General features: G+C 37.8%; 2 protein-coding genes across 3 annotated transcripts in view; one reads left to right on the top strand and one right to left on the bottom strand.

The window, feature by feature from the left end:
* Window positions 1-473: 473 nt before the first annotated feature.
* On the bottom strand, window positions 474-21,271 carry WDR12 (WD repeat domain 12). Of its 2 annotated transcripts, XM_080798674.1 has the most exons (14): window positions 20,860-21,271; window positions 20,172-20,278; window positions 15,496-15,590; window positions 11,887-11,981; window positions 10,952-11,058; window positions 9,937-10,052; window positions 8,967-9,121; window positions 7,431-7,476; window positions 5,780-5,865; window positions 4,775-4,915; window positions 4,349-4,454; window positions 4,056-4,188; window positions 1,554-1,626; window positions 474-754 (listed from the first exon to the last, which is right to left on the bottom strand). In XM_080798674.1, exons 2-14 carry the CDS (start codon window positions 20,210-20,212, stop codon window positions 677-679), a joined length of 1,272 nt encoding a protein of 423 aa, XP_080654800.1. In that variant the 5' UTR covers window positions 20,213-20,278; window positions 20,860-21,271; the 3' UTR covers window positions 474-676. The 2 variants fall into 2 exon arrangements, with proteins under 2 accessions (XP_080654800.1, XP_080654799.1); XM_080798673.1 differs by lacking the exon at window positions 20,860-21,271 and having other exon boundaries at window positions 20,172-20,613.
* CARF (calcium responsive transcription factor) overlaps window positions 21,011-21,491 on the top strand; it is a 105,152-nt gene continuing 104,671 nt past the window's right edge. Inside the window, exon 1 of the mRNA XM_080798672.1 lies at window positions 21,011-21,062. The gene's annotated coding sequence lies outside the window, so the exon portion shown is untranslated. The remainder of the gene's footprint in view (window positions 21,063-21,491) is intronic.

Here is a 21,491-nt window from a genome sequence, read left to right as displayed (position 1 = left end):
CAAGGAAAGGCTGGGGAGAAAGATTCCTGGGTACCATGAAATCTGTATGCAATTTCTAAAGGATTCTAACATATCTTTAATACAAAGGATTCTAATAAGTCTTTAATACATATCTAACATATCTTTAATCCTTCACTTAAAATGTCAACAAACTCTTAACTGGCAGCATCTACATGTTTTAATGTTCTGAATACCCACAAAGTCTTATTATAGCTAGACATCACTTATCTTATCTAAAACAAATTGTATTTCTAATTTTTTCTCTATTAGAATTTATTAGTTTCCTTAAGATACTTTTTTTAAACAACTAACATTGGAAAACTTAAGTTTCCCAACAGAAATAAAATCTGGACAATTACTCTATTTTTAATATATGCTTTTACAGCATTTCAAAAGCAAACGTTACTTCAAAGCAATACCTGTGAAGGGAAATAAAAAAACTCTGTTTAGCTTCAAGAGTTATGGCAGAGCGGGCAGGTCACGTTTTATATTTTAACAATACAAACTATTGTATAATATAAAATAAAGAAAAAGACGGTGATAGCTATTATGATGGGTGAAAACATTGTATAAACTTAAAGAGGCTGCTTTATGAACCATCACTGATGTAATATGAGGCTTCTTTGTCAATTTCATTTACAGAAACAATCTCTGTAGTCAAATTTATCATTCACGTTCATGCCCCCACATGAGAAGTAGTAGGTGAATATCTGTAGGAATACAGTTTATTGTCTGCTCCTCCACTCAGAAGTAACTGTGTAAAGGGAGAGAAAAAAATATGTAAGTAAACATAATTATTTCATATGATAGTTAAACATAGTTAAATACTGATGATTCTGATTACAGAAGGAATTATGGATGAGTAGTATACTCGCATTTAGAGTAATACTTAAATGGACCAATTACATCAATTTTCACTACCATATTATAATACACTATATTAAAACTTTAAAAGTGATCATTTAAATTTGGTTGAGACACGATATGCTATCGTACTTTCTATGAGGTATTTGCTAAGAAATGTAATAAAATTTAAAAGTTTTAGGGGTGATACAGTTTTATCTATTTAAGAAAATTAAGTTTTATAGGAGAGTATCTTAACTGTTTGCAGGTAAATGGATATTATAAATTATTCAAGCAGCCCTAGGACCTGTATTTGGAAAGAATTCTTCTGTAATAACAGCTAATATTTATACGTAAAAATGAGTAAACTGTAATTCTTTAAGCACATTTTACGGTCTAGACTTATTTTGTGAGATTTTTTTAAGTGGGAAATACTTAGAACTAATTGGCTTAATGGAGCAAATTTATAGACTTAAAACATTTCATTAAAATACTTGAGAAAAAAACTGCTTCAAAATTTTCAAATTTTCCTACTAATTATAAAGAACAGATTTGTTTCTTCTTTGAATGAGATGTGAAATTTTTATGAATGATATTAAGGGAAACTTAGAATACAGAATTATATTATCAGCCACATTGAAATTAGTAACTCCCTAAATACACCAGATTCTCTATTTTCCCTCTTTACCAAATAACTAGTAAATTCTTACCCCTGTGTCTGTCCAGTCTACACTCAGAACTTTGTCTTCATGAGCAGCCAGATCATACAGAGGAGCCTTACAACTAAAAGATCAAAAGTATTACCATGTTATATGCATTTTACAACATTAAAAAACATTTATGACTAATCACATTTTTTTCTGAAAACTTTACAGACTTTATCTTCCTTGCCCCAATAACAGTTAATTTTAAGATCCTGAATATTTACTTGACCATCTCTCCTGATTTTCCCTTATCATTAGCAGAATACAGAGATTTACTACAACAAATATTCAGGATAAATGCTATTTATTTCACACTTATTCCATGCTTCCTTGATTAATTTTCTTTTATCCTCAAATCATGGCTTTATATATCCTTTGTCCATCCATGTATATGCTGATAACTCTCAAGTTTATATCTTTGTCCCAAACTTCTGCCCTGATTTTGATATGCATATCCAATGTCCATCATCTGTATGTCTCATGGGCACTATAAATTTAAAACAACCAAAACTCTTGATTTTTCCCTCATAAACTTGTTTCTCTACTCTTTTCCATCACAGTAAGTTGTACCAGTAATGATCCAATTGCTCAGGCAGAAAATAATGGGCATTATCCCTTGATTCCTATCTCCATATTCTGTCCATGAGCCAATCCTGCCAAAGAGCTGTCTTCAAAAGATACCTAGAATCCAACCTAGAACCCCTCTGCTTCCATTCTTCCAACCTCTTTAGAGCACCCACAAAGCCTTCCCCATTATACTTAGAATGGAACTCAAATTCCTTACCATGGCCATAGGGTCCTGCTCAGTATAACCACTACCTGCTTCATCTCCTGCCACTCTTCTTGCTTACTCCATTCCATCAACACTGGCCCTCTTGCTATTTTGCCAACATGCCAAAAATTTCCACACTTTTTTTTTTTTGAAGATTTTTATTTATTTATTTGACAGAGAGGGACACAGTGAGAGAGGGAACAGAAGCAGGGGGAATGGGAGAGGGAGAGCAGGCTTCCCGCTGAACAGGGAGCCTGATGCGGGGCTCGATCCCACAACCCTGGGATCGTGATCTGAGCCGAAGGCAAACACTTAACGATGCCACTCAGGCACCCCACGATTTTCCATACCTTATCTGCTATTCCCTCTAACCATGATTTGTGGCTGACTATTACCTTCCCATTGTTCAGTTCACTGGAAAATAATTTTCAAGAAGAGCCCATTCCTAAAGAAGTATCCCTTTACTCTGCTTTATTTTCTTCACAGCACTTACTACTATTATCAGAAACTATATGCTAATTGCTACATAGAGTATCCAACTAAAATTTAATGTAAACAGCCTTATAGATGTTAACAAATGCAGTGCAAGGTAGTATAAGGATGTCAGAATACTGATTTAGGCAAACAACAAACATGTATTTGATTACTGCCTCTCCATTCTACTTCTAAAAATATGTAAGTAAACTGTATATGCATTTCATTGGGGGTACTCTCTCTCTCTCTATATATATATCAGTATCAAAAAAGAAACTAATGTCTACTTATATTTTAAATTATATATTTTTTACTTAATTTTCTATTACCATGTGATTTATTATTTGATTATAGTTCCATTTATTCAGAGACCACTGGCCTTCTATATCATATTTATATTAAGGTTCAAGATAATCTTTTTCAGGGATACCTGGGTGGCTCGGTGGGTTAAACCTCTCCTTTTGGCTCAGGTCATATCTCAGGGTCCTGGGCTCGAGCCCCACATCGGGCTCTCTGCTCAGTGGGGAGCCTGCCTCCCCCCTCTCTCTCTGCCTGCTTCTCTGCCTACTTGTGATCTCTGTCAAATAAATAAATAAAATCTTAAAAAAAAATAATCTTTTTCAGAATGTAAAAAATAACCTATCAACATGAAGAAAATCCCTTTGAGGGGCTCCTGGGTGGCTCAGTTGTTAAAGATTTATTAATTTATTGATTTATTTAACAGACAGAGATCACAAGTAGGCAGAGAGGCAGGCAGAGAGAGAGAGGAAGAGAGGCAGGCTTCCCGCTGAGCAGAGAGCCCATGTAGGGGCTCGATCCCAGGACCCTGGGATCATGACCTGAGCCGAAGGCAGAGGCTTTAACCCACTGAGCCACCCGGGTGCCCCGGCTCAGTTGTTAAGCATCTGCCTTCGGCTCGGGTCCCGGGGTCCTGGGATTGAGTCCCACATTGGGCTCCCCGCTTGGCGGTCAGTCTGCTTCTCCCTCTCCCACTCCCCTGCTTCTGTTCCCTCTGTCTCTGTCTCTCTCTCAAACAAATAAAAAAAACCTTTAAAAGGAAGGAAGGAAGGAAGGAAGGAAGAAAATCGCTTTGACCCTGGCTTTTCTTTCTGACACCAATATTTATCAACTCAGGTCATAAAACCAAAAACCTTTCTTTTACCCTTCTGCTTCTGGATAATCTTTTCAGCATTCATTTCATTTTCTCTGTATATAATAGGTAATCAATGTTATTTTCTTTGTAGATTATAAATAGGATTTACCTTCTTGTATCCCACAGTTTGACAATGTTATCTAAAGAACCTGAAATCAGCTGCTGCTCATGGGTAGGAGACCACTTTAGTGATGTGACCCAGCCTGTATGCGAGGTTAGGGACAGAGACACCAAAGAACCATCTGAACAAAATAAAAAAGATAATTATTAAATTTTAGAAGAGAAGTAGGCAGAACCCAAAACAATGTTTGTAGAAAATTATCTTTTTATACACATCTCTAGTGAGAGGAGAAACTGATGTTATTTACACATATTTCTTCACCAGTGATTTACAGAACTCACCTTTAGTTCGGGGATCCCACAGTCTGATATGCCTATCTGTGCTTCCAGATGCTAAACGTTTACAAAGTGGAGAATAGGATATACAATTAAACACTTTATTTCCTGTCTGAAAAACAAAGAGGAAAGAACATTTAACCATGGTGGGCTAGAAATAACCATCTTTTTTTTTTTCTTTTTTTAAAAGATTTTATTTATTTATTTGCCAGACAGAGATCACAAGTAGGCAGAAAGGCAGACAGAGAGAGAGGAGGAAGCAGGTTCCCTGCTGAGCAGAGAGCCTGATGCGGGGCTCGATCCCAGGACCCTAGGATCATGACCAGAGCTGAAGACAGAGGCTTTAACCCACTGAGCCACCCAGGCACCCCTAGAAATAACCATCTTTAGAAGCTCAAAGTTCAACAGAGAATCACTGAATTTATGTCTTACCAAAGTTGACTTAAGACTGCCAGACTCTACATCCCACACCCTAATTGTGTGGTCCCAAGACGCACTGCAGATTTCTTCAGCATCTGACCACAGAACTGAAGAAATTGCTTCCTTATGGCCAGAGAGGGTCACTATGGGAGTCTAGAAATAAAAGATACCCAAAAGGAAAAGCATTTTCAGTTTAGAATAATTGAAACAGTAATAGGAGTTATTTACTTGTGAAGCCCATATGCCAGATGCTTTAGCTTTCATATCCTGCCTTATTTCTTCTTTAAAACAATCCTCCAAAACAGGTATGTGTTTTTATTTTATAGATGAAGACACTGAAGTGGAGAAAGAGAACTTGCTCAAGGTCATACAGCTTATACATGGCAGATTTAAGTTTGAACCCAAATATTACTTCGAAGTTTGTAGTCCTTCCTCTATATCCTGATCTGTTCTACTTTTTATTTTGAAAAGTATTAATATTAACCCTAACTTAATTCTCTCATATGGCATGTCATATGTAGAAGTCAGCTGAAAAAGCTCTGGGGTCAAAGAGATCTATGTTTGAATCAAGATGCTGCCATTTTTTCCCTCACTCATCCAGGCAAATGAATCTCAACAGGTTACTCTCACCCTTTGCTCGACACCTATTATCCACTCTTTAAATAATGCTCATGGTTCATTTATTAGTACTCCAAAATCTCTAATGTTTTTCTCAAATTAAAATCCCCAAACTAAGTGCAATGTCTACCTTAAATATAAGGAACACATGAAGGAGAGAGGAAAAGATTTCTGAAAAGGGAGACAGTTAATCTACTTTTATAACTTTGTTATATTTAACCTCCTTAAATATTATCATCTCATCTGTAATGTGAGGGGTTTATATCAGAGATCAGAAAAGTTTCTCATAAAGGTCCAGAGAGTATTTTAGCCTCTTTAGTCTCTGTTGTATGTTCTTTGTTTTTTAAACCCCTTAAAAATATAAAAATCATTCTTAGCTCTTAATGCAAAAATACTTACCCTTGTTAGTCCCAACTGCTCTGTTTTCTGTTTCTTTCTTGGTCGATTTGTGGATTCCTCCATTTCATCTTCTTCATCTGTAGGAACTATATCACAGAGAATTAGATTTGATTTATGAAAAATTTATGGTAAATATTAATTGCAAAGTTTGATTGATTGATTGATTGTAACCCCTACACCCAACATGGGGCTTGAACTCATGACCCCAAGATCAAGAGTTGGATACTCTACCACCTGACCCAGCCAGGCACCCCCTGATTATCAACAGTATTAAAAGATTTCTTATTTTTCTGGGTATATGATTTCTCCATGTTATCTCAACTGGTTAGGGAATGGATGTTGCTCCTTTTTCTGGTTCATAGAAGTTTATATGTAAAAACAATACCCGGGTTATCAATCTTCCAAAAGGAGAAAGCAAAAAACAGACTATACTAAAATCCTAAAGTCTAACCAGTTTGATATTTTGCTATGTCTTTAAGATCATCATTATGATTATTCACTTTACCATATCCATGAAATACTGCTTACTATTAGTTGTAGGAGAGTTTGCCCAAATTGCATTTGTATTATGAAGGAATGGCAAGTCTAAACAAACACATTAAAAGGAGATACAATCCAGTCATGTTTATTTTTCTTGACTATTTCACTTTTCTAACAATGAATTAAAAGTATTTCAGACAGTAAAATATTCCACGAAAGGAAAAAATATCCTAATAAACAACTTTCTGCCTCAAAACTGTTTGCTTTAAGGGGTGCCTGGTGGCTCAGTCCTTTAAGTGTTTGACTCCTGATTTTGGATCAGGTCATGATCTCAGAACTTCAGGCTCCACACCTGCCAGGAAGTCTGCTTGAGATTCTCTCTCTCTCCCTCTGCCCTGGCCCCCATTACTGTGCACTGTCTCTCTCTTTCTAAAATAAACCTTAAAAAAAAACAAACCGAAACTGTTTGCTTTAAGCATTACTGGGAAATCTTCTGAAATGACTTCCATATTTCCCACCACCTGACACTGCTCAAGCTTTTCTTGATTCCCTCAGAAGTAACAGCGATTTTGCTCTGTTTACCTGTTTAAATAATTCTAGACTATTAGTTCTTTTTCATTTAAGTATCTGTGGGTCTTCCCCTTCTTTCTTCCTCACTATTATCAAGGCACCTTCCTCTAAGACTCCTCCCTCCTCCAACTCTTTCTCCTCTAATTGTTCCTTCTATGTTTTCAAAGTTAAAAAATTAAGTTTGGTAAAACCGCATTCAACATTTTTTTTAAGTAAATCAGCTTAACTTTCTTAAAAGCTTAAATTTCTTAAAAGAAATTTCTCTAATATTGGAGTGTATCAAAATGACTCAGAAGGTATTTCAATTGCCAGGTTCCAGAATACGAGAACTCTGAGAACTAAGGCAGTTATGTCCTACTGTATCAATCATGTTGTTGGTTACTCGCAGCAATTCAGTGACTTGGTTCAACAAATAAGAGGGCGGTAGACAGAAACACATTTTTAAATGTGTTTAAAGAAGTATATTAATTTTTCTCTACATGCTCCTTTATCTGTATCCTCAAAAGCTCGGATGCATTTTTATGGAAAAATCTGTGTTAAATAGTCTTTCACTGAAATTCCTGAAACTCCATTAATAAGTCAAAGTACAACAAGTATTTACCTGTAGACCAGATCTTTAGCATCTTATCCCAGGAGCCACTGCAAAACTAAAAAGATATATATAAAGAGAAAAAGAGTATGTAACATAATCTACCATATTATTTGCCTTCCTTTTCTATTTATAACTTAAAACCTTTACTTTGTTCTTAAGTCCTTTACTATTATGGTATCATCTACACGGCTTCCTAGTCTCCTGAAAGTTGTATCCTCAATCTCCTGGCAACGGAAGGAGCTGCTGCTGTTACATGGCCCTGCACCCTGGCCATGGTTGCTTAGACTGAGGTGGGCAGCTTCTTCCTTTGGGGCCTTTTTTTGAGAACTTGTGTTCCAGAGAGTTGAAGTTAGTCTTTTTTCAGGGACAGATGGTATAGGATGTAAAACCTAGGAATACTGAAAGCCAGGTTTTACTGCCACATGGGAAAAGCCAGTTTGAGGTGAAAGAGAATAAAGTCAACTTAAGGAGATGGGGTCGGGGGGAAATACTGGCCACATTCAAGCTCAACTCCTTTGGTTCCTAAGACCTAAATGCTGGTGATGTGATTGTTCACTTCTTCGTGGATCTCACAATCTTTTAAGCTGAAAAATGTTCAAGATGAGTTTCTATCTCTTATGGCCAAGAGATAGGATATGACTAATTCATTTAGGTTTTGACTTGACAATATGTAAACCTTATTTATGGCTCAATATGAATAATCACAAATCTTTACCTCTGAATGCATGAAATGTCCTCTGTTATGCTAACTAGCAAAGAAACACCGAAGAAACATTCCTCAATCCAAAATTTTCAATGTGCTTTAGGGAACTTTCAAATGGCAAGAGAATTTGTAACCCTTCCAAAATCATACAGTGTTGCACTCAGGCCTGTTTCCTTTTAACTAACTTGGAGCATTTTGTCATGATAGAGTAAATCAGCAATACTAGTAAAACCACCTCTATTAACACTAACCTTAATGTACACTAAGGCTTAGATGATCAACTAGACATTTTCAATTGATGACAGCACCGAGTAGCTCGAAGACTGATAGTGTCAATCACTATGATTAAAGAAAGTTATACTGCTTGTTTACCTGATTTCGTAAAATTTCTGCAGTTTATATAAACTAGAGAAACCCAGATGAGGAAGTAAATCTTTATATCTCTTCTTTTAAGATTATTTACTTGTGGGGGTGGGGGCGCGCCTTGGGTGGCTCAGTGGGTTAAAGCCTCTGCCTTTGGCTCTGGTCCTGATCCCAGGGTCCCGGGATCGAGGCCCACATCGGGCTCTCTTCTTGGCGGGGAGCCTGCTTCCTCCTCTCTCTCTCTCTGCCTGCCTCTCTGCCTACTTGTGATCCCTGTCTGTCAAATAAATAAACAAAATCTTTAAAAAAAAATTATTATTTACTTTGGGTTCAAAATCATATTTGTTAATTACCAAATATCATGAAAGTAGGACAATCACAATGAATACATGAAGAAAAAAATTTCTGTGTAAGAAGCTCAAACTTTAATTCAATAGTACTAGTACTAGTACAACTAGCACAACACACTAGCTACTTACTTTAGTTCCCGTGCTATCAACAGCTATAGAATCCACACTTCCGGCATGACCTCTGCAGCAGTGCAGGGCTTTCACTTTGTTTCTCTCCACATTCCACTCCCATAAGAGAATCGTCTGATCCATAGAGGCACTCAGTAGTAGGCAAGACAAACTATCTGAAGAGAGGAAAAGAGAAGAATACAAGCAAATTAGTACAAAAATTTAAAATATGTTGTGTTCTGAAACTGAAGAATTGAATTTTTTTGTTATTGAGAAAGACATTAGCCATCTTAGAAAAAGAAGTAACATGGTATAAAAGGATGATCCTTCAAAAATACTAAAAAATAGGGGCACCTGGGTGGCTCAGTGGTTAAGCCTCTGCCCTCGGCTCAGGTCATGGTCTCAGGTCCTGGGATCGAGCCCCACGTCTGGCTTTCTGCTCAGGGCAGGGGGCCTGCTTCTCTCTCTCTGCCTACTTGTGATTTCTCTCTGTGTCTCATAAATAAATAAAAATCTTTTAAAAAAATACTATAAAATAGGAGTTTAACACAGTATTAACTTGAAAGTATATTTTATCTGTTGTAAGGATTTAACTGTACCACTTACAGATTTTCTTACATAATCTTTTTCTTCTTGAACATTTTTTTTTTGAACTTTTTTTTTTTTTTAAGATTTTATTTATTTATTTGACAGAGATTACAAGTAGGCAGAGGCAGGGAGAAAGGGAGGAAGAGAAGCAGGCTCCCTGCTAAGCAGAGAGCCCGATGCGGGCCTCGATCCCAGGACCCTGGGATCATGACCTGAGCCGAAGGCAGAGGCTTTAACCCACTGAGCCACCCAGGCGCCCTGAACATTTTATTTTCGAAAGACCTCACAAAAACTGAGGCATGAGGCACTTCCAACACCATCTCCATTCTGCCCCAGCACTGAAAGTGGCTTATTTCCAATTTCCTATGCAGGATTCCTTTCAGTTTAGGCAAAGAGTCCTAACCTTTTTTCACCCAGGCCACATCTTTTACAACGTCTGTATGTCCCACAATTGTCATTATTGACTTTCCTTCCAAGGACCAGATCCGAGAAGTCTTATCATAAGAACCAGTCAAGATCCTATGAAGAGAAAAAATTCCTATAAAATACAAAAAGCAGCTTTTTCAAAGCCTACAATCAAGTATATTTCTAAAGCAATGACAAAGTAAACCTTCAGGATTAGACTTAATTTTTTTTTAGCGTAAAGACTAAGATTTCAAAACACACCCGAATAGATTAGAAGAGGTTATGTTTGACTTTTCATGACCTCCTAAAAATAAAAATGTAACTGAAAAACCCTAGATTTCATTTTCATTACTGTTGTAAACACTACAACTCCCAGGGAACTTACTTATAAAGCCTAACAGTCCTTTGTACTTAACCAGTGAAAACCCTTTAATAGAAAAACAGCAAAATCATCTAAAGTAAAAGTAAAACCAGTAAAAAAAATCACTTGGGAAACAACTCCAGGAAGATATTCTTTGAAGGAAGTAAGCTTGTACTATGATTCACTCACCAAGGTGCTTTTCTACAAGTATGGCCAGTGAGGGTTTGCCATCCATACCTGCTCAAATCTAGTCTGCCCTTTTTAGTCCCCAAAATAACATGATCTGCATCTTCATGGTAATAGGCTAGGAGATTTGTGGCTATAAAAGTTCTTTTTTCCTTCTGTGAAACAAACTATATCTTTGGTCTAATAAGCAACACACTCAAATAAAACAAATGCCCTAAGACACTTGACTTACCCAGTATATTGACAAATGTCACTACAACATCTTGAGACAGAACAGAAAACCTATTAATAGATATGTTTCTTCTTAAAGAAACTCAATGGAAAGCTCTTCACCATGGTCATCAAGACATATATCACAAAATTACTTTCACAAAGAACATAGTCAACTGGAGAAGAATATTCACACAGTACACTTAAAAAGACTGAGGGAGGTGGCATGGATAGAAGAACATTCATACGGCAGTACCATTCCTCTGCCCCTTGGATGGAACTGATCCAGTCATCATGGAACATGCATTGCTCTGGCTGAGGAGCAGTGTACTTCTCCACATATTCCAATTCCACAACCTCTTCCTAGTCACAGAGAAATAACCAGAAATCAATCAGGCGGTACACTTTTAAAATAGTACACTATGAAAAGACTCCCAGTTTAATAGGTCTCCTTCACGTCAGTCCCCCCCAGAACTCAGAAAATTTGGAGCCATGCAAAGGTGAAAAACTTTATCTGACCTAAAAGTACTATTAAAAACATTAATGACCTTGGAAAATTTCTGCCAAAAGTACAGGGTGTGGGGGGAGAATATAAGAAACTTTCGAAAATAAAATCAAAATCATAAAAGCATTCTGTTTAATGAGGATGACAGAAAGGTTCTGGATACGGACAGTAGTGATGCATGCATAATACTGTGAATGTACATAGTGCCACTGAATTTTACACTTAAAGATGGTTAAAATGATAAATTGTAATTTTATCTCAGTTCTAAAACCTGCCTAAAAGTATAAAAGCAATTATAAGTTATAAAAGCAATAGTAAGGGAACTTTAAAAATTAGAGGAAGGGGGAACCACTCTAAATCCCAATAACCTAACCCATGAGTTTTTATAGGTACACAATCATTTTGTACACCTTTATTAGCAGTAAACATATATTTGCTATTCCCTTTCTTGACAATTCTTCCATAAATACGGAAGTTCCTTCCCATATTGGTTCACCTGCATTTCCTAATATACCTTCAGATGAGGGGATTTCAAAACTGAATACACAAAAACTAAAGTTCAAATTTCTAGAAAAACAATAATCAAAAAAAATTTTGGTTGCTAAAGACACAGGTGATTCCAAAAGCTTTCCACATTATCTGAGAACACTGGACATAAAATACAGCAGGTAAACATTTGAACTTACTGAGGAGATGTTTTCCAGTTCCATGTGTTTGAGCAAGGGCATTCGCAGAAACTGGCCCTTGATAAGGAAATCGAACTCCACATGTTTGTGGAACTCTAAAGAAAATGCATAACAAAATGATCACTATTAGAACCTGAAGTAACATCAGCAGAGGTATATGAGAAACCCCCAAACAAACAGGTACCTTTTATCCCAGTGTGGCCTCTGAGTTTCTCCAGAATTTCTCTATGGCATAATCAGGCCATGTATTCCAGTATGCTATGTGATTTTTAAGAACAGAGTACTTTCTTCTGTCGGTATAATTTTTTATTGGTAGCGTTGGTATAATTATCTCTATTTAAAAAACCTTTTTATTCTACGGATAATTCCAAATATATACGAAACTAGGAATAACATTATGAAACCTCATCTCTATCACATGACAATTACCAACCCATGGGCAATCATCTATATACCTCATTCTACTCCTCTGCTGATTTATTTTAAAATCAAACCCTTGAAATGCTATCATTTTATCTGTAAATGCTTTAGTTTGTATTTCTAAAATATAAGAACTTAAAAAAATAGTGGCAATGTTAAAAAATTTAATCATTATTCCTCTTAATATTAAATAGCCAATGTTCATGCTTCCTTGTTTCATGAATGTCTTTTTACAGTGAGTTTTTTAGAATCAGCATCCAAAGTCCACACATTATATTTGATTAATATGTCTTATTTAATCTTTAACATTTTTCCCTCCTCCTTTTTATCCCTTGGCATTTACTTGTAAAAGAAACTAGGCCATCTGTCTTCATTCTGGATTTGATTATATCTCCATGGTATCCATTAGCATGTTTCCTCTACCACCTACATGTCCTGTACACTAGGCAGACCTAAACACTTGATTAGATTTCAGGTTTGCTTTTTTTTGGGGGGGGGGGTAAGAATATTTACACACAGTATTATGTGTCTCCTATCGCATCACATCGGGAAGTGTATTATCTTGATAGATCTCTTTCTGTGATGTGAAAAATTTCTATCTGAGCTCTGATAATGTCACTCTTATCCCATCCATCATAATATTCTGTCAGTCTTTTAACTAATTAATAGTTTTATCAGTTATTGATAATCACTACTTAAACCCATTATTTCACTTGGAGTTACAAAATGCTAAAAATTCTTCATTTTTACTGCATTTATTAGCTAGGATACTTCTGAAAGAACTCTCATTGATTATATGGATTGTTACTTTTTAAAAATCTGAAATCTGGGGCGCCTGGGTGGCTCAGTGGATTAAGCCACTGCCTTCGGCTCAGGTCATGATCTCAGGGTCCTGTGATCGAGCCCCGCATCGGGCTCTCTGCTCAGCAGGGAGCCTGCTTCCCCTCTATCTCTGCCTGACTCTCTGCCTATTTGTGGTCTCTCTCTGTCAAATAAATAAATAAAATCTTAAAAAAAAAAAAATCTGAAATCTGAATCATTTGCATCTTCACCTCAAGAGCAATGACTTTATCATTTAATTTATTAAAAAAGAAACCAATGTTCATTCTACAAATTTAGAAAAATATGCAACTGTTTGGGCAACAACAAACATCCATATACTGGTAATGCAAAGCATCTATTCCAAGAATAATTCTTTTTTTTTTTTTTTTTTTTTTTAAGAGAGAAAGTGTGAGTTGGTGGGGAGAGGTAGGAGGAGAGAGAATCCCAAGCAGGTTCCACACCCAGCAAGGAGCCCAACACAGGACTCAATCTCATGACCCTGAGATCATGACCCTAGCTGAAATCAAGAATTAGAGGCTTAGCCAATTGAGCCACCCAAGCCCCCTTATTATGAGAATTATTCTTATTATAGTTGAGATATTTTTTCAATAAAAATATATGGTAGTCTGGTAATTTAGAAGTAACTATGTATCAAAATCTCTATACATCAACAGATGGAAGTAAAGACAAAGACCAATGGGAAATCTTACATGAATAGCTCTGAATGAAAAACAACAGCTTGCTAATAATGAAAACATTGTAGACCTTGCCACATGCCCCACCAAAAAAAAAAAAAAAAAAAAAGTTGTTCAAAAACATCTCAGGAATGCCTGGCTGCTTGGGTTGGAAGACCATGAGACTTTTGTTCTGGGGGTCATGAATTCAAGTCCCACATTGGGTGTAGAGATTACTAAAAAGAAAAGAAAAGAAAAGGAAAACAAAACAAAACATCATCTCACACTTAACAAAAAAATTATAGGACTATTTGAAGATGGAGAAGGGGAAAAATCAGGCATTAGTTTATAACTCTCACCTCTCCATTCCTCCAGCTAGGGTAGACTCAAAAGAACACTTAAGTATCAGAAACATCTGTTTAAAAATATGCTTGCTTTGGGGCATCTGGGTGGCTCAGTAGGTTAAGTGTCTGCCTTCCGCTCAGGTCATGATCCTTGAGTCCCAGGATCGAGACCTGCATCAGGCTCCCCCCTCAGCAGGGAGCATGCTTCTCCCTCTGCCTCTCAACCCACTTGTTCTCTCCCTCCCTCAAATAAGTAAATAAAATCTTTAAAAAAATAAAATAAAAACAAAACTTGTCAATGACATCACCATTTGGAACCAAGCACATTTTTATTTTTTTAAAGTTTATTTTATATTTTTAAAGATTTTATTTATTTATTTGGCAGAGATATTGAGAGAGCACGCACAAGCAGGGGGAGTGGAGAGGGAGGAGCAGGCTCCCTGCTGAGCAGGGAGGTGGAGGTGGGGCTCTATTCCAGGGCTGGATCATGACTGGGGCTGAAGGCAAACATTCAAACAAATGAGCTACCCAGGTGCTCAGACAAGTTTTATTTTTAAAGATCATGCTTTATGTTATTCTCAATTTTTCTGTTTAAATCTTCTATTTTATGGTTTCATTAATTTTTTAAAAAGTCTGATTATAGAAAATGTCAAACATAAGCAAAAGAAGAGAATAATAAACCTTCATATACCTCTCACCCAATTTCAACAATTATCAACCCATGACCAATCTTGTTTCATTAATACTTTCGCATACTTTGTTCAAATTAATTTTATGGGTTAATAATTTATTTTCACACAACAGCATATATTTAACATTTATATCTTTTAAGTGTTTTACTTGATGCCCTTTATAAATCTTTATCCATTAATTTTTCAATGAATTCTAAATACTTCAAAAAATTCCAGTATTAATATTGGCATCTGTTATTACACAAAATACTCAAATAGTGACATTGTCATTTTGCTTTGTAGAAGTATAGCTCTTAAGTAAGACCCAAGCACCTAGATGCTTAGTCTGTGTCTACCCATCCAAGCTCTTCCTAGCACAATCACAATGTCATAACTATTACACTAAAATATTATTACTAAATCTCAATCACCATATTGCCTTAAAAACAAATTAAACTGAAATAATTTTTTTCCAAAAACTTCTATTTCAAAGCACATGAAAAAATATCATGCAGCAGGGAAACCTATGTTACAGTTTGTAACTTTTACCATTGCAAAATGCATACAGTGTCATAAAATAAGGCCAAAAAAGGAGGAAATAAAATAAAAATGTGATATATTTTAGTGTAGTTCGTGGCACTGCACCCTCTCCTAACTTCTTAAAGTCTTTATACCCACCATTTTTGGCCTCCAGCAATTTATTGATGATGTTACTAAGGTCAGCAATTTCAGAGGCTGCAGGAATTGAGAAGGGAACATCATCTACCGCGTATCTGTAAAAAGGAAACGATACGTCAAAGTCAAACTACAGATATTTTAACAAATGTGCATTTATTCATTCAACAAGTATTTAATGGATATCTAATACACGTCAGACATTTTGCTAAATGGGGTTAACAAAAATAAATTAGGACAGGATCTCTGTTCTCAGAAAGGGTCAGAGTCTGGTTATCAAAATACAACAAAAGTATGTAAGAACAATGTCATAAGTGATATACAGAATGGGAGAACAAAGAAGCTGTAGATCATTTCAACCAAAGGATAAAAATACAGGGTATGGAAGAATGCACAAGGAAGATCACTCTTAAGCTACATCTGGAAAGTGGCTTTGTCAGGTAACAGGTAGACAGAAAGGGTGCAGAAAACCAGGAAGAGCAGTAACCAACAGCTAACACTGACTAAACTGCCAACTCAGCCTCTTCCACAGAGTGTGATTTTGCTCTAGACAGTGACCAAAGGTAAGGTTAAGGAGATGTGCCCAGAATGGTTAATCCACCACGTGAAGTAATTTTTACTTCTTTCTCTAGGCAATGAGGTACCACTGTAGTGGTCCTAATTAAAGAATAATATCATTGGAATTTTGTTTCATTAGATCTTCCTGGCAGCACTGTTGAGACTGGATTAGAGGAACACACAACAAGGGTCAAATTAGAAACTATTCTAAGAGAGAATGGGAGAAAATATGTGCAAATCACGTTTCTGATAAAGAACTTTTATCTAGAATATATAAAGTACACTTACAACTCAATAATAAAAAGACAACACAATTTAAAAAACAGGCAAAGAATTGAAATAGACATTTCTCCAAAGAAGATAGACAAATGGCCAACAGGCACATGAAAACGATCCTCCGCATCATTATTCATCAAGGAAATGTAAATCAAACCATACAATATCAGTTTGCAGTCACTATAATAACTATAATAAAAAAGAACAAAGCGTTGGTGAGGAAGTGGTGAAATTCAAACCTTTATTCATTAGTGATGGGAATGTAAAATGATACAGTTGCTTTGGGAAAACCTGGCAGTTCCTCAAAAAGTTAAACACGGAACTGCCATTTAATTCAGCAACTCCACTTCTACATCTATACCCAAGAGAGATGAAAATACAGGACCACACAAAATCTTGTACACAGGGGCGCCTGGGTGGCTCAGCTGGTTAAGCAACCGACTCTTGGTTACAGCTCAGGTCATGATCTCAGGTTATGAGATCAAGCCCCATGTTAGGCTCCAGGCTTAGCTCAGTCTGCTAAAGACTCTCCTTCTTCTGACCCTCCCCCAAACAAATAAATCTTTAAAACAAGAACAAAACAAAACCTTGTACACAGAAGTTCACATCACCACTACTCATAATAGCCAAAAAGTGGAAACAATCCAAATGTCCACCAACTTAAAAATTGGAAACAAAATTTGGTATCCCACATCCATATAATGGAATATTATTTGGCCACAGAAAGGAATGATGGGGCGCCTGGGTGGCTCAGTCGTTAAGCGTCTGCCTCTGACTCAGGTCATGATCCCAGGGTCCTAGGATTGAGCCCCCCATCAGGCTCCCTGCTTGGCGAGAAGCCTGCTTCTCCCTCTCCCACTCCCCCTGCTTCTGTTCCCTTTCTCGCTGTGTGTTATCTTTGTTAAATAAATAAATAAAATCTTAAAAAAAAAAAAAAAAGAATGAGTACTGATACATGTTACAAAATGGATGAAAGTTGTAAACATCATCCTAAGAAGCCAGTCACAAGACTACATATAATTATTTTTTTTTAAAGATTTTATTTATTTGAGACAGAGTAAGAGCTAGAGGGAGAGACCGCACACACAGAGGGAGAGAAAGAAGCAGACTCCCCACTGAGCAGGGAGCCTGACATATGGCTAGATCCCAGACCCCAGGATCATGACCTGAACCAAAGGCAGTTGCTTAACCGACTGAGCCACCCAGGCACCCCTATATAATCACATTTATATGAAATTCAGAACAGACAAATCCACAGAGACAGAAAGTAGATTAATGGTTGTCAAGGGCTCAGGTTGGAAGGATTAGGGGGTAATAGCTAAAGGGTGGTGAAAAATGTTCTAAAATTGTAGTGATGGTTGTACAATTTTGCAAATATTAGACACTTTATTTTTATTTTATTTATTGAAGGATTTTATTTATTTACTTAACAGAGAAAGAGAGAGAGAGAGCATAAGCAGGGGGAGCAACAGAGGGACAGAGAGAAGCAGGCTCTCCACTGAGCAGGAGGCCCAATGTGGGGCTGGATCCCAAGACTCTGGGATCATGACCTGAGCCAAAGGCAGATGCTTAAGTGACTGCCAAAGGCAGATGCTTAAGCCACTCAGGTGCCCCAATACTGGACACTTTAGAGTGTGAATTCTAGGGGTGCCTGGGTGGCTCAGTGGGTTGAGCCTCTGCCTTCGGCTCAGGTCATGATCTCAGGGTCCTGGGATCGAGCCCCTCATCAGGCTTCCTGCTTGGTGGGGAATCTGCTTCCCCCTCTCTCTCTTCCTGAATCTCTGCCTACTTATGATCTCTCTCTCTGTCAAATAAATAAGTAAAATATTTTTTTTAAAAAAAGTGTGCATTCTGTTGTATGTGAATTACATCTCAAGAAAGTTGTTCTAAGAAAAAAAAGTCTAAAGCCTGATTTAAAGCCCTAGCCATGGGGAATGGAAAAGTTTCAAAAGATGATAAGGTAGAATCCAGGAGCTCATCAAGACATGATACAATAAATCTTTTTGCCACAATGAGGTAGAGAGCTTCAGATCTTGTTAAAATGTAGATTCTCAATCAGTAGGTCTGAGGTGGAGTCTGAGATTCTACTTTTTCTAATAAGCTCCCAAGTGATGCTGATGCTGCTAATCTTCAAACTACACTTTGAGTAGTAAGGCTACAGTTATATTTATATGTATCAGACCTAAAAAAAAAAAAAGTAAGCGATAATTTAGGTTCTCCAAAAGGTAACAAAACCTAGAATTAAAGTGTTAGGTTTTTCTGGGGGTACCTGAATGGCTCATTTGGTTGGGCGTTTGATTCCTGGTTTTGGCTCAGGTCATGATCTCATGGGTGGTGAGATCAAACCCTGCATTAGGCTCAACGCTCAGTGGGGAGCCTGCCTGGAATTCTCTCCCTCTTCCTCTTTCCCTCTCCCCCTACTTGCACAAAAGCGCTCTCTCTCCAAAATAAATAAATAAATCTTAAAAAAGAAAAAACACTCCCAAAAAGTTTTTGGTTTTTCCTTTTGCTTACTATGTGGTCAGTAAAATGAGGGGAAGAAAGTAGCATAATTCGTACACATGTATATGTAAGTTATACACATATGTGTAAAAAAAAACCTAACCCCCCCCATTTTACTCACCAGAACATATTATGTATAAGAAGCAAGAACTTAATTTTTAGTTTTGTTTTCACCCTCCCACACACAAACTTATATATAATGTTTATCCATTTACCTCAGGGGTTAAAACATAGTAGCCTATTATTTCTTAAACTTCATGTGAATCAATGATTATCTCAATAAAAATTTCAATTAGAAAAAATACAGTGTTCATGCTATTGTACCACCTTCCTTAAAAAGTATCTAAACCAAGTATAAATACTCATGTGCATTGATAATACAATTTGTGTATCCTGTAAGCAACAATACAAGAGGAGTGAATTGATTTACCCAGTCAACTCATAAAGCTAAAAAGAACCAAAGACATAATCATAATTGAGGTGGAAATTTTCTACTTTACCACTGACATTAGCTGGTTAATACAACAAGTATTCATTACATGTCATCAGCATGGGAAGAACTTGACAAACATTTGTTGACTCGGTCAATCCAAGAACTATATAATTCACAGTCCCTACCATCAAAAAACTTACACTGTAGCTGAAGAGACACTAAGAAAAATTAATAGTATAATATACACTGCAAGACTGAATACAATTAGGTTTCAAATGAATGCTACTGACCTAGGGATCATTAGCAAAAATGCTCACACACAGACACACACACATATATATATACACCCCCACGCATACATGTGTAAGCATATATATAAATACACAAACCTGTAACTAACTTAACTTTACAGTCTTTATCAAAAACCAGTTCTACCAACCCCCTAATCAGAGCTCCACTTTCTAGCCTGATTTAGAAAAGAATGGTCGACCATCTACTTAAAAAGAAAATAAACCTGTGTTTTCAGAAATGGTGAAACACCACTAGCAGGCAGCCTGTAACAATTAGGTCCATTGTTCATTTTTAAAATTACGTATGTGCTTTATTCAGGAAGCAAACCTGAAGCTCTTCAGATCCCTCTACACTCGCAATTCGAATTACACACAGCCTGAGAAGCTAGGCAAACTGTGATCTCAGAGGTCGATCCCGGAGAAATCCTGGCAAGGTATAGCTTCCGATCGAGTGGAAAACTCACTCAAGCCAGGAGTACAGGAAAAAGGAAAAAAAAAAAAAAAAGCGGGGAGAAATTGAGAGCAAAGGCAACTGAGGCTCCACAAAGTCATACGGAAGGAGTTCTTGGTAAGGATCCTAAGGAGGCGAGAGGAGAGGAAAGAAAAGGACGCTTACTTACTTCTTGTTGTCAGTGAAGAAGCGTGTCTGGAGCTGAGCCATGGCGAGGAGTACACACAAGACTTGTCTACAGAAGCGTAAGTGGTAATAGGCAACAGGCGCTCTGGTCTGTTACAAAAAGAGGCAGCTCAAAATTAGTTTGCACAGGTACGCGAGAAGATGCAGTCTTCTGAGCTTCCGCTTTCCTCCCTCCGGCCTCCACAGCAACGAGACAACCACGAGGCTGCTCCGACACAGAGACCCAGCCCACAGACATCAACTACCTATTCCTAGATTTAGGAATCATCGATTAGAGAAGCATAAATTTAAAAGCGGAGTGTCCCTAAGTTTTTAAAAAATTTCTTTATTTATTTAAATATATTGAGGCCTGTGATCGATTATGAATATACGGAAAGGCCCAATTCAAACTGCTTCTATCTCTTTTTAATTTTAAGAGGTTGTCTTCAGAACCGATACTTCAAACACAGTTCCTAGACACTACCACTCCCAGAAAGCTGCGCTTCTCAGGCGCCGTGACCACTGGGAATTGTAGTCTTTTGCCACGCTGCCCTCTGGATATCTTATTTGCGTTTAATTTTCCCAGTTCTAGCCAAATATCTACTATATTTCCTCTGCCTTCAACTTTAATTTATGAAAGACTTTACGGCTTTATTTTCTTACGCATAATCCCAATCATAACCTCACTTTACCGAGCCTTTCGGAGGGTTGCCGCCTCTAGCTCCAGGCTTTAGATCCAGGTGAGAGTCCGGGCTACAAAAAAAAGAATCAAAAAGGAAACGGACGACGGTGGCCGATAGTGGTCGAGTCTCACAGGACTGCGCTGCGCGCTCTCAGAAGGATGCGCCTGCGCATTGTGCTGGTCTCCATGGCAGGGCCTCGGAGCCAAGACGAGGTTGAGTAGACTCGTTTTGAATTTTCTCCCCTCCGCTCCGGCACCTCGTGGACTTCCCTCCTCGCCCTGTAGGGCTCTCGGAAGCGGCGGGACTGGGGGAGTTGGGGGTTTGGCCGAGTTGTCCGCGCCCACGATCGGGACGCTACCTCCCAACCCCCATTTCTTTCCTCTTGCGTCTTCCTCCCGTCACCTCCTGACCAGCCTGCTCCCTGAGCAGCGCTGGCTCCTGCGGTAGTCGGGCCCGGGTGGTGACTTCAGCGCCCCGCGTCGGGGCCTTTTCGGGGCCCCACACGATGAGGCCCACTAACCCCCTCCCGGGACTTCGCCGGGGGGCCTCGCGAAGGCAGGCTGGAGAAGGTGGAGATTAAGTGTCTGGAAGAGGGTTGCTGAGCCCCAGGACACGCCACCGCCGCGGAGAAGGACCCCGAC

Source organism: Martes martes, assembly GCF_963455335.1.
Source record: "Martes martes genome assembly, chromosome: 3".
Taxonomy (NCBI): Eukaryota; Metazoa; Chordata; class Mammalia; order Carnivora; family Mustelidae; genus Martes; species Martes martes.
This window is presented reverse-complemented; position numbering and strand designations above follow the sequence as displayed.